This window comes from Euleptes europaea, chromosome 7, assembly GCF_029931775.1.
Source record: "Euleptes europaea isolate rEulEur1 chromosome 7, rEulEur1.hap1, whole genome shotgun sequence".
Taxonomy (NCBI): Eukaryota; Metazoa; Chordata; class Lepidosauria; order Squamata; family Sphaerodactylidae; genus Euleptes; species Euleptes europaea.
Genome location: NC_079318.1, coordinates 43722197 through 43736519, shown reverse-complemented (window position 1 = coordinate 43736519; position 14323 = coordinate 43722197). Strand labels below are relative to the sequence as shown.

At 40.4% G+C, this 14323-nt stretch overlaps 1 protein-coding gene across 1 annotated transcript in view; it reads right to left on the bottom strand.

Annotated features, from left to right (window-relative positions):
- The window catches only part of LCLAT1 (lysocardiolipin acyltransferase 1), a 64181-nt gene extending 50397 nt beyond the window's left edge, over nt 1–13784 (bottom strand). The window contains exons 1-3 of the mRNA XM_056852728.1: nt 13772–13784; nt 8287–8455; nt 3591–3789 (exon numbers count right to left, since the gene is read on the bottom strand). Coding sequence (XP_056708706.1) covers nt 3591–3789; nt 8287–8451 — 364 coding nt within the window. The 5' untranslated portion in view covers nt 8452–8455; nt 13772–13784. The remainder of the gene's footprint in view (nt 1–3590; nt 3790–8286; nt 8456–13771) is intronic.
- Between the last annotated feature and the right edge of the window lie 539 nt (nt 13785–14323).

Here is a 14323-nt window from a genome sequence, read left to right as displayed (position 1 = left end):
ATAGCCTTTCTCCAGGGCAGGGAGTCTAGTTCTGGTAGGAAAAGAGTGTTCCAATGGAGGATCTCGCCTTGCATGCAAAGGAGGCTCTAACATTAGCGGATTGGATTCATAGGTTCCAACCTACTGTAAGGACTAAGTTGCCAGAACATAAAAGGCCTCTGAAGGTGACGGCAAAACAGAAGACATTGCAGTGGTGACTGTAATTTTAAAACCACGTGTGAACAATTCTTTGCCAACAGGCTGCATCATACATTTCTAATCCGCGGTCATTCATATATTCTTCTGGGGAATGGCTCTTTCCAGTGATGCCAGATAAAAGGCAAGCGTGTGCACTTAAGTTTGCGAATATACAATATCTCAGTCCCATCTGTTTTACAGCCTCATAAATATATCACACAATAAGACAGCTAGTTAGTTCACTTGGAGGTTTGACAAAAGTTCATAGGACAACACATTCTTGACGTCAGAGGACCATCCACTTCATACAAAATCTTCCACATGAAAGTTACTCTATGTGCAAAACTGGACTTTCCTCATTCACGTCCTTCACATTTGTTGGTTGAATGCATCATGTTAATCTGGGGGACTCCATATCTGAAGGCAGAGAAAGAAGCCTGAGGGCCAGTAGAATGAGCTGTTATGAGGAGAGGGCACAAGATGCCTGAGGAATGCAATTCATTGTGAAACATTGTGGGTGAAAATTTTACAACCTTTATTGGGTCCCTGAAAGGCCACAAAGAGATTCTTGTCTTTTCTAAAGTGACACGTTCTGTGTAAATAAAAGGAAAAGGCACACTTGACATTCAGAGAATGCAAGGCACTTCTTCTCCTCTTTTAGTGGGGGGAATACAAGGAGCACTATGTCTTGATTTAGGTGGAACGAGACAGTCTTTGGTAGAAAGTGAAGACTGGAGATAAGCACAACCTTCTCCTTGTGGAACTTGAGGAAAGGCAGGCCTAATTTGAGTGCTTGAATCTCGTTCCCTCTCCTGGCTGTTGCCATGCATCATAATACAAGTTTTTCATATAAGGTTTTCATAACCACAATCAGGAATAAATCAGAACCCAACAGGGTTGCTAAGAATTACTGCCTACCTTACACATGTACAATTATTTCTTAAAAATCAGTTAGTGAAAGCTCTTTAATCATAGATGCTGTCCTTTAACATTTGGTATGGACTTTTTTCTCTGCTGAAGAGACTCAGAAGTTTGGACTAGATGGCCTTTGGTTTCTTCAATATTTTAACCATCTGTTTTCATTAAATGCTAGACTACAGGGGGGGAACCCTGTGAGAATTAAAAATAAAGTTTTTTAAAAAGCAACAACAAAAATAAGCAATTACAACTAACCAAGGTGCTTATTTACCCAAAACTCATTTTGCTTCTCCTTGGCAAAAAATGTATAGCAAGGATGAAGCTCATGCTTTAGAAATATCTGGTATGGATCTCTAGGACGTAAACAATCCTGCAGGAGTGATAACACTACAGAGAACACTTTTTGGAATGCACTTCCAAATCTACCTCATATTATAAATAGTTCTAAAGCAATTAAATCCAACAGCTCTTGATGAAATTGCTGGAAGACATCACATGTCACTGATACAGGAGGAACTTACATGTCACTGTTCCTCCCTTACGAGAGCCCACCACCTACAAACCCAAAGCTACTTATACAACATTTAGTATTTGAATATGGCCAAAGTTCTTCACCAGCCATAAGGCCTCATCATCTGTCTTTCAAAACACAGGATGAAGCTTCCCTTTACGGAGGCATGAATTTACATGAGACAGTCTCATGGCCATTTTTCAGTGACTTCGTGTGTGTGTATGTGTGTGTGTGTGAGAGAGAGAGAGAGAGAGAGAGAGAGAGAGAGAGAGAGAGAGAGAGAGAGAGAGAGAGAGAATCCTATCCTATGCCAAAATAAACTCCTCAAGTCACGCTATGAGGACAAAGGTCTTAGAGTATTGCCACCAATAACAGAGTAAGTGGCGTTTGACAATCATACATTTCACACTTAATGTGTGAAATTCAGACTTAAACTGAATTTTAAGCATGTATACTTTGCATGCTTAATTCTTCTCCCTTCCACCCTACTCTGTCTTTTTAGCTTTTAGTAATACTACTAACTAGGCCTTTTCAAGATAGGACCTTTGCTGAAGAAATGAAGAACATCTATCCAGAATAATTCCAGTATGACCACTGAAAGGATTTTTATTTCTGTATAAAATTGCTATTACTCATGAACCCTAATGATAGAAGGATTCTGAAAAAGCATCACCAATAATATCAATAAAATAAAATCTAACGTCTTTCTTACTTGTCATTGACAAGAAACAAAATGAACAATTTAAAACATGGAAGCAATAAAAACACAAACACTGTCCAAGATTTCTTTGTTTATTATCATTACACCAGTTGAATGGGCAGTAAGTGAACTGTCATACATTCCACAAGTTAATTGGCAAAGAGTAATGAAGAGACATTATTATATTGCTGCCTCCAGTATTAAAGTTCTGCTGAGATGGAAAGCTTGAAACAACACACACTAAAATAGGATGGATATGAAGATCTCCATTTGATTTTAGTATGTATATAAATCAACCAGTAGCTTAGAAAATCTCCTTTAAAACTATCCCAGAAGAACACGCCAAAACAGCTCTGATTGTATCAACTGCAAACAAAATAATTATAAAATAGCAAATAGCATGTTGGATCCTACTACTCTGCTCAGCTAAATGCAGAGCATTTCACCACTTAAAGGAATTTCCTTTTGGGACATCAGCCTACTGTTTAAAGATTAAACAATACTATTTCCCCCTTCAAATGGCTCCACAGAACCCCATATTCTTTTCCTCTTTGTCCCCTGGAAAAATTATACTGAATTTATGGAACTCATGTGGCCAAAAGCCATAAGAGTTATGGGGGGCTACAGCAACAAGGGGGTGAATTTGGAAAAATTGTCCCGTTGTCTCTCTCCTACTCATAAACCTCCATGAATGGAAGAGGAAATAGTTTTGCCCAATGCTAAATCTTCACTGCAACCTTACAACCCACATGGCACTTTTGTCCATGATTATGGGAACCATCTTTATAGGAACCATTTTCCCAGGGCTCAAAGGGAACTGCTGGTGGAAGGGGAACATGGGGGAAATGTGTCTTTAGTGCCACTGTTTGGTTGGATAAAAACTACAGACAAAAACAACGAAACATTAAAAGCCATTGTCGAAGGCTTTCACGGTCAGAGTTCATTGGTTCTTGTGGGTTATCCGGGCTGTGTAACCGTGGTCTTGGTATTTTCTTTCCTGATGTTTCGCCAGCAGCTGTGGCAGGCATCTTCAGAGGAGTAACACTGAAGGACAGTGTCTTCAGTGTTACTCCTCTGAAGATGCCTGCCACAACTGCTGGCGAAACGTCAGGAAAGAAAATACCAAGACCACGGTTACACAGCCCGGATAACCCACAAGAACCAATTAAAAGCCATCACTGCAAAAAGAAAAAGAAAAAAAAAGGAAAGAAGAGCTAAAACCAAACTTGAAATAACAGCATATCAGGCATCAAACAATATTGAAAATACAGGTTGATGCCTTACCAAATCCTGGAATGCCTTTGAGACTAGATTTGAGGCAAATTTTTTCAAGTCTGAGGTAGCTGTATCTCAGCAGGCAATTCCACAAAAACATCCAATCCATTCGTGTTCGGTGGTTCATGATAATAACACTTCTTTCTCCAGGAATGAATCCATCACCTGTTATAACCACCTTTGCTCTAAACACGATCTCCAACAAAGCCTAGGAGAAACAATTCAATTATTGTAGTATTGTTCAAGAGCAAGTTTATTTATTCATTTAGCAATTTTTATGCCACCTCTCCAACAGCAATGTGGGTTTTCTCTGAACATTTGAACTGGAAATTTTTCCAATGCTCTAAATAACATGATCTGGTTTTGCACATTTTTGACTAATTTTTATTCTCCAACAGACATTTTTCCTCAACAGGCACACAAAATCTCATATTTAGTAAACAGAACAAAAAATGTAACCACTGCCAATTTTATGATCAGTATAAATATATCAAAAGCTTCCTCAATATCCACAAAGTATTTGTATATGATTACAGGGAAATTAAATACCAGGATATATGTATACAAATTGAGATTTTATGGTTGTTACCCGTCCTGAGCCTGGCTGTGGCAAGGGGGGGGGGGTGTTTAGAAATGCAAGAAATAAAAAATAAAATGTAGTTTAAATGTTATATACAAACACATTCAAAGCTTTATGGGGAATTTATTTTATTGAAATCCTATTAAAAATGTAAGACAATAGCATACACTTCCTTATGTTGCTTGAAACCAAAACTCTGAAAATAAGAACTGAACACACTATTTTTTGGCTATCCAAGGAGCTGTGCCTCGGTCCATATTACATTGACAGAATTTAACTTTCCTTTGCTGAGGGGAACCTCCAGCTTCACTGTCACCCGCTGTGCTGTTTATGAGTCCCATTCCAGGTTAAGAAAATCTGATTCAGAACTACTTCAAAGCAACTATACTTCAAAGTAACCAAAAGCATTAGCAAACTAACAAATCTTTGATAAACGCTTCTCCCTTCCCCAGCTCAACTGAATAAGGGAGGCACTGATCTCTGTGTCTAAGGGAAATGAAACAAAAAGTAAGCAGTTTTCGTTTCAGTTTTGCTCCAGCTTGTTATTGAATGTTAGCAAAAGAAAACATCCCATGCACAAGCCTGGAAAAGTCTGGGCCACACCCAGGAGCCTACTACATTGTATATAAGAAGGAGCTGCCAACCTTATTTTTCAGTTCCTCCATCGGCTACTTAACTGAGGGGTTTGTCAGCGCTTCGTATCCTACATTTAACCCATCTAACATAATTTATTTGCAGCAACTATAAACAGAAACTGTTTACACACGTGGGGTGGACGGATTTAAACGCAAGATCTCACTCAATCTATAAACCAGGCTTCACTGAAATCAGCATGGTTATCTCCCAATTCAGATATTATCTTCCATGCACAGTGATTGGACAAGAAAAATGACACTATGTTGTAATAAACAAAGCACAAACATATACATCAATGCATATTCATGCTTCTCTCTCAAATATTTCTCCCATATGAATCTGCTTTTGCAATGAGACTGGCTTGAGGAAGTTCTGCTACAGATGATGTGTGTGAAGCAAGTCGATGAAGCAAGGCCTTTTCTGTAGTAGTACTCATTCTCCGGAATAGTCTCCCTGGGGAGGCTGTTCATGTGCAATCTCTTTATGCCTTTCTCTGATGATCAAGAGCTTACTGGGTGGCTTAGGGCAAGTTGCATTCTAGCTGCATAACCAGTTTGTTAGGAAGAAGAAATGAGAAAGGCCACCTTTGTCATCCTGAATGCCCCAGAGAAAGAATACAAATATGATTAATAAAATTAAACAGGAGGGGGGAGAGGGAGAGAGAAAAGGAGAGAGAGAGAGAGAGAGAGAGAGAGGGAGAGAGGGAGAACACCAACACTGATGGACAGTGGCAACCAGCTGCAACAGAATGAAAGTGGGGGGAATCAGACACACCACAAAGACAGAAAAAAATTCACAAGGTATTTTAATCTCTGAGCAATCCTGATGGAAAAAGTGAAAGCTTCCAACCCAGAATAGTGACATGCAGCAATACAAGACTGTGTTAGAATAGAGGAAGGAGCATTCAAGTCAGCCTCTGTGTCTCATTCAATAAACTGAGATGTCATTTACCTCTGTGAAAGGAACAATATGAAAAGCATGAAGTATTAATGAATGACTCAGCTAACTGCAGTACTGGCGTATTTATCCATCAAGGTTAAGCATGAAGCATTACAAAAGCAGAGCAAACGTTGTGCCATCATTCAGATGCACTGACTAAATATCAGGGACAAGAGGAGTCAAGCACATTAAACTGCTACTTGCAACTAATAATGCACAAAAGGCAGCCGGTGCCTTCAAAAATGGAGAGGGAGAGGTTGACACATAACTCACTGGCCACACAATCACTCTCTGTGTTCCCTCAGCTCCAACCAACCAATCCTCATCTTATCTCCTCTGCTCCAGCTCCAACCCTGGAAACTTTAATCAGTATTGACACCTAATGGGACATCCACGAGCAATGAACAACAGGGGAAGGCTGCTACACTTCTTGAGGTCACCCAAGCCTCCAGAAACAGTCAAATGCCTGCTGTAGGAAATGGAATGCTGGATTAAATGGACCTTGGTCTGACCTTTTTTAAAAATAAAAAACAGCTCAACCTATTTATCACTCCCATTCTCTACTAGTATTGAAAATACGTTCTCTTTACATATTCAATTCCCTGCTAGACTTCATCCCTATTCATTTCCCCCTAGGCTTCCTTGCATTCATCCCCCACCCCAGCTTCCCACAGCTGAATCTTCTGCTTCCTTCTCCTCACTACACAACCCTCTTCCATTCCTACAAGTCTCCCCATTCAGTCTTCTTTAGCCACACAGCCCAATCCCCATTTTTCTCCCTTGCTTGCCAAGAGAACATCTTCCCCTCAGTTTTTCCCTACACTTGCAGCTTAGGCTTAAATCTCTGTTTAGGGGTGTACATTCATCTGAAACTGAGCCAAAAATATACTGAAAAAATACCTTACTGGTATTTTCCGGATATTTCCAGCTCTACCAAACACTTCTAGGCTTTTTCAGACAACCGGAAAAAACTGCCCTGGAAAATCCTGAAAATATTTGGCACTTTCAGAAAGATCAGGAGTCAGAGTTTGAGGCTCCTGGGGACAGTTTTTCCTCTTTTTTGGGGGGTTGACTTGCCTTTCTTCCTGCGCCTCAGGGGACTTTAAAGGGCTGCTTCTGTCAGTTTCAGGTTTTCTTGTCAGTTTCAGGAGGTTCCCCCCCCCCTTTGCAAGCCTAGCAATGCTTTGTGTTTCCTGCTTTGTGTTTCCTACACCATTGCTCACTCAGTACTTGCATTTCTTCTTCTCTGCCTGGATGCACATTAGTCCTCCTGTTGAACTTGCACTGAAAGACTGGCATTGGGTTGTGCTGCGCATTCTGCATTGCCATTGCTTCTTCTGGGCTTGCAAAACTGCACCCCCTTCAGTTTCCACTCCAGATTCTCTGGCTTGACATTACTTGTGTTGTGTTTGCACCGCCACAGTGGCACTGGGGTTCTGCTGGGCATTTGTACATTGTCGTTGGTTCTTCTGGCCTTGCAAAAGTGCCCCCTCCAACCTTGAGTTTCTACTGCAGAGATTATCTGGTTTGATTTGGTTCTGCTTGGCTTGGCACATTGGCTTGTGGTTCTACTGGGATTACTGGGCTCTGCAATGGCTCTGTTGGGCTTGTTGTGTCGGTTCTTCCATGGGAGGCATGGTTTGACCAGTGATGCTGATTGCAGGCATGGCTTTTGACTGGAAACAGCTTGGAGGTTTTCTTCTTTTCTTTTCTGAGCCATGGAGGATGGCTCAGGGCACCTGTTCAGGGGCTCATAGAATTGGACTCCTTGCTCCAATGTACTTGAAACTTGGGGGTTATTTACAGAACAGGTACCAGCAGCTCCACTACAATTTTGGTGCCTGTACCTTCAAAAACATCCCACCCCACCCACCCAGAAATTCAGATTCTCCCCCCCCCACCTCACAAACCCAAATCCGAATAACATATTGGTATTGGAATGTCAGAATATCATGAATACCAATTTTTTCAAGGCAACTGCAACAGCCATTCACTGCTCATGACCAACTATCTAATAAGACTGTGACATTACACATGCTGGATTTATATAGTGACTAAGTACACTTATAACAATCAGTAGCTGTAACAGTGGAAGGTTCCTATGCCAAGAAAAACAGTAGAGGAACACACCAGCTACTCCTCCATAGAAGATAATACGAGAATGTTTTACTCCCATAACAATGTCCCCAAGTGGCTTTTCATGGTAGTAGCAGGGTTTTTTCCTCCCACAACTATCTGTTTTCAGTTAGCTTATACTGTTTCACAGAACTGTGTGACAGACACAGAGAAATTAGTTTGATCCTGCAGGCACAACCGAAGTTCTGTTTTGTATTTGAGAGTATTAGAGTGAACCAGTTTTATTTTACATCTGTTTTTAAATACAGTGGTCCACTCATTAGTCTTAATCATATCGTGAGACAAATAACTTTTTTTTCTTTTGGCACTTTCATTACATTAGTAAGAACTGCATTTGCACAGACTAACACTGAAGCTGATATTTTGGTAATGTGAGAAATAGGGGCTTTTATAAAATAAATATAAGGAACTTACCACTGGAAGAGTAAGCCAGGTAGCAACAACTCTATCAGTAATCCAGCGATACCAGCCAGGAGAAACAAACATCAATGGCAGCAAAGGACCAAGCATAAAAATGCTTCCAAAAAAACTTCCCAAGAATAGTGAAAGTACAAAGTAAATCCCTTTCCATGACACCATGGCTCTGGAAAACAAAGAGAAAGTTTTATGCAAGCAACTTCAATACAAACTTAGCCCCTATTAAGCTTCACTCTTTTCCACTAATGCTATTATTTTTGTTCCAAATAGTTTGTTTTGCACTGCTAAATAAGTGCAATGGTCCTCTCCACTAAGTACATCATGCATATTACGGTTCTGTCACTTTGATATAGCTGCTTTCTGCTCAATGTCACAGAAAAGCATTTAGATGGAATAATGGAACCTTAGTAGTAATATTAGCGAATATGTTTTCAGAATTCACTTTGAGTACTGTCAGTTTCATTCCATACTAACTTCATCATTGACAGCCTTCCAAATATACAAGGCCAATGGGGGGGGGGACATGGAGAGAACAAGAGCAGGACAGAGGAGGAGGATGCGATCTAGTCTTTCTCTCCCCCCACTCCCTGACCATATTTACTAACTCCATGGAGCCAACTGCAAGAAAATATTACTGCATCCCCTCTGCTCCATTTGTGAAATGCAGCTTGTACAGAAGGCCAGCAGGGGTTCTGCCTAGATGTTTCCATGAAGCCAGCTCGGGGGAACTGCCACCACATTACCTGCTCTTCTACTTGAGCCAGAAAAGTGCTCAAATAAAGCAGAAGGATTGCAGCAGGTCTCCTCAAGCTCATGAAGCTAGAAAACTAAGATACTTGCTGCTCAATATGGTATGTGCCTGGGCAAAGCAAAGGGGCTGCTCTAAGCACTGACAAGAACATCTGTCACCACCCCAGCTGAAAAGAGCTTGGCTAAAGCAGCTGTTTGCAGAGATGGCTCCACAAAGCTACACCTAGAGAGAGACTCGTATCAGCTTCTCATCTTGAGCCAAGGGCCTGACAGCTGCAGCAGAGGAGTTGCTGTGGCGGCCGTCCAGCCTCCACGATGGATTCAGAGACCAACCCATGCAAGCATACATGAAATGATTCTTCTCTCTGACTCCATTTTTTGTTTGCATGCTTTTCTGGGTAATGAAAACATATGATTTAAATAACAAAACCATATTATCTACATACCTGGGGAGTCCCCCAAACGTAATCTCTAGGTAAATCCCCCCCAATTCTGTTGTGTTCATGACCACAATAATTTTTTGCAAGCAACTTCAAGAAATCAAATTGCTGTCAGACTACCAGGAATTCAAGGAAAGGATCTCATGTGCACAGATCACTTCACTAGCTTTAAAAGGGTTTTACACCTTCTGCTAGGAACAAATTTTACTGGCCACTCTGACAAAGAATTCTGGACAACTTCAGAGTACCCTTAGCAGTCTGGGGACAGGATTATTTGCTCCCATGAGAGACTGACAAGCAATTAAGATCACAGATCAATTAAGATGTTGAAACAATTATGCCTAAACCACTCCAGCAACAAGTTCAGGGATGAATTCCATAAGAGGCCAAATCTTTGTAAAAGACCCTTACAACACACACCAGAGTCAAAATAATTCTTGTAGTCTGCTAGCAACTAAGCCTATTATACAGATCCATTAAAAATTAGGGGTGGAACAGAATTAAGTGAGATTAAGTAAGATCTGTGCTGGCCTCCCTACTCCCCCACCTTCAGTTTATGACCTATTTGAGGGTGGATAGCCAAACCGATTATATACTATGGTTGGCCTTACCTGCTACAGTATGCACTTATATATGGCGACCATCTTTTAAATTAATCGGGTTGTTCTGTGGTTTATGGTTTTATATATTTTATTGTTATTGTTATTTTGGAAATTTTGGTGTTGTAACGAGTCCTGAACCTGGCCTCGCCGGGGGACGGCGGGCTAGAAATACAAAAATAAATAAAAATTAAAATAAAATAAAATAAAATAAAAAAAATAAAATTTCGAAGTGGGGCAGGGGTTCAGAAATGATCATTTACAATTTTGAAAGCTCCATAACATTAAAAGTCAATCACAATTCTTCTTAAATATTGCATCATAACATAATGGCTTTGCACCAGCATTTTCAGGTCAGTTTAACTACTTCCGCTCATTTTCAACACTTTCCCAAATGTATTAAACTGCAGAGAGAGTTTTTCCTGTTGATTTGACTTCTGGGAATTGTAGCTGTTTGTTTGTTTTTTAAATTCTTCCCACTTCATTGACTTGGAAGCTAAACATACAAACAAACTAACAGCTCTTAAAGTTCACAGTGACAGTGAAGGGTCCAGACATACTCAGAAGCTCTTATTGTGAAAAACTGGAAACCCAGATGACTTACCTGGAATCCTCATTATCTCCTGCCCTACAGCATCTTGGTAAGACTGGTAATGTATGGGAAACAGGAAGGTGAAGGAGGGAACCAGCAGACCGAAAGGCTGAGTAGAGTAGCTACCTTATGCTGGGGTTTCCAAACCTTTTTGGAAGAATTCTCAGAAAAAAGCACAAGCTGTTTTTTCTCAGATTTCTCCAAAGGAGAGAAGAAATATCCAGTCCATTTCAAATCAAGATGGTTTTGTTTCAACCATCATTAGTTTTAAACTACCCCATATATTAAAATGTTTTGCAGGCTAAACACAGAACAATTGCAAAACATTCAATCATTGGCTGTGAATTTTTCCATCCTAGTAGGCACCCTGCTATCATTGAACACATTTGGAAAAACAAATTTTCCAAATTAGAATGTAGAAATAGCCTCTGTTCCATTATTTAAGATTTCACTGGTTGTTTGGAAGATGAAGGAAGCTTCTCTTCTTGTTTACCACTTTCAACTACTCTAACAGGCAGCTTATAAAATTGCATACAGGAGTTCACACAAGAAGCTGGTGCTTTCAGTCAAAAAAGAAAGAGAAAGGGGGAAATGGAACCCACATTTTGTACTATTTTCAAGCTGTCTTTATATTACATTTTTTAAAACATGAGCTTTCTAATATATTTAAACAAGTCATGGTTTTTACTTTTGGGACACCAGCTTATGAAAGGGAAAATATGGATCATTTTGTGGTTTAATGAAATGTATAGCCACCATTGGTAAGTGAGAAATTTCTTCTCAAGCTTTCCATTCCAAAGGCCAGGCCACATTTTTAGAAAATTAGATTACGCCTGTTCATAAACATCACTGTGGAGAATGTTGCTCAAAGTTTGGGGCCTTGAAGAGGTAACTCATTTCTAAATTATGATTATGCTGGGCCTTTCTGGGCAATATTTGAATCGTACAATAAATGCATAGTTGCTGAATTGTGCGGGGAATCCAACTGTCTTGGTAATTTAAGGGTTTTGTTACAAGGATGAGAATATGCCACTAGGAAAATGCAATTTTCCCCTCAGAATAGACAACGGTTATAACTCAAAGTGCTATTTAATATTAATATTAAAGATAAAAATATACAGCAACAGATAATGTATATCAATAGCACAGCCCACAGTCTCATGCTCTCTACTGAAACATCTTCTGGAACCATTATGTTACAATGGAGCCCTAAATAAAAACGCCTGATGAACAATTCTGTTTTACGTAGTTTGCAGAAAGCCAAAAGGAAAGGGGGCCTTACAGGCAGGTCATTCTATAGGGTAGGGGCCACTTCAGACAATGTATGTGTACCGGCAAGTTGTTGATCTTGCCCAGATGCACTTGTAGAAGGCCCAATTCAGATGAACAAAGCTGTTGTGGCAGGGCACAAGAGGAGGTCCTGCAGATATGAGGATCCATGGCCATGAAGGGCTTTATATATAATTGGGTTCAATTGAACCCAATAACTAATGGGCAGTGAACAGAGTCGTTGCAGTATGGATGTAATACACACGAACTGCCTATGTCCTTCTAATAACCAAGCTGTGCATTCTGCACTAACTGGCGTTTCCAAACTGATATCAGTACATTACAATAGCTGAGTCTCAGCATGGTGTAGTGGTTAAGAGCGGTGGACTCTAATCTGAAGAACCAGGTTTGATTCCCCACTCCTCCACATGAGCGGCAGACGCTAATCTGGTGAACTGGGTTCGTTTCCCCACTCCTACACATGAAGCCAGCTGGGTGACCTTGGGCTAGTCACAGCTCTCTTAGAGGGGGAGGGAAGGGAAGGTGATTGTAAGCCGGTTTGATTCTTCCTTAAGTGGTAGAGAAAGTCAGAATATAAAAGCCAACTCTTCTTCTTACCATGACGTGGATCCAAGTGGCCAGATCAGCCGAGTCAAGGTAGGGGGCCACCTTTGAAGCTAAACTAAGGTGGAAGAATGTGTTTTTGGAGCTGCATTATTTGCTTCTCCAGCAGTAATGCCAGGTATAGCATAACCCCTTGGTTCTTGACTGAGTCAGCAACATCAGCTGAACACTATCAAAAGGAGGAAGCCTAATGTCCTTCAAAACCTCAGGCTTCCCAGCCATCATTACCACCATCTTGTCAGAGTTCAGTTTCAAGTTGTTTACTCAGCTGTTTACCACAGCAGTCAGGCAGTCGATCCAAAACCTCTACTGTACCCCTGGATAATTTGGTGAACCAATTATGGAGCTGGGTGTCATCAAGATACTGATTGCATCCAATTCCAAAACTACACATGATTTCTCTGAAGGGCTTTACAAAGAGATTGATTAGCATGGATAAGACTGCACCCTGTGGAACCCCACAGGATGAATCCCAAACTTATGATAACTGGTCTCCAACAGCAACCCTTTGAGTCTTGTCCATAAGGAATGCTTTAAACCAATCTAAACCAATCCCCTGAAACCTACTTCTGCCTCTAAACATTTCAACAGAAAAGCATGGTCTACTTATCAAAGGCAGCAGACAAATCCAGTAGGAGGCATGGCCTTTGTCTATATTCAGGTGGAGATCATCAACTAAAGCCACCAGTGCCATCTCAACCTAAAGCCAGACTAAAAAGGGTCCGGAGCACGAGTTATCCAAGAAGGCCTGGAGTTGATCCACCTCTGCTCTTTCAGTCACTTTGCCCAGAAAGGGCAGGTTAGAGGCTCGGTGATAATTGGCCATATTACTTTTCTATCGGGACGGATTTTTAAGTAGTGGACAGATGACCATTTCTGAGTAGGCCTAAAGTCAGTGATTGATTTATGATGGGCATCAATGACTCATTTATGTGATCCTCATATGATCAGCAACCAAGATGGACACGGATCCAAAGGACAAGCGGTAGCCTTCACAAGTTCCAGGATCCTGTCAATATCCATCACCATGACTGGATCAAAATGATCCATAAGCAGACCAGACAATGAGTTGGACAGCTGTCACAAAGAAATGTATATTATCTTCTCTCCTCTTTTTCCTGAATTAGAAGCCTTGATATCCCAGAGTCCTCAATATCCTAGAGACCCAATTCAAAGAAGCATGACTAAAAATCCAATTATTTACTCACCAAATAATTAAGCTTCCACCAAGGAATTTGAAGTATATTTCCACCTTGAATTGCAATACATAACCTGCAAATTTAGTAAAATTATTAATTCAACCTATTCCTGTCACCACTGTGTTAATACAAAAACCTGATGCAACCTATATGCAATCACCTCAGTTGTATTAGTTATGTATATAAACTTTTTTTTAGCAGATGCATAGAAACGTTTTTTAGCAGTTAACAACTCTTTTCCTATGGTAGGCATAGGTTTGCGAAGCTTCTAAATTAACGTATAAAAGTAGTTTTCCACTTGTAAGAAAAGATCATGGAGCAGCGTGGGGAAGAATTAAGTTACAACTTACGCTGGAGGCTGAAAATTTTGAGAGATACTGCTCTACCGCAGCACTTGTAATTTCTCATCTATTTTGTGGAAGAACTCCAAGTTATTGGTTTATTGCACATTCACATTTTCTGGTTGCCACAGCAAGGCCAAAACATTTTCTGTCTCCAGGTAACGGGTGACATTAAGTCCCAAAATATTTTGTTTTATTTTTTTCAGTTAATTTTAAACAT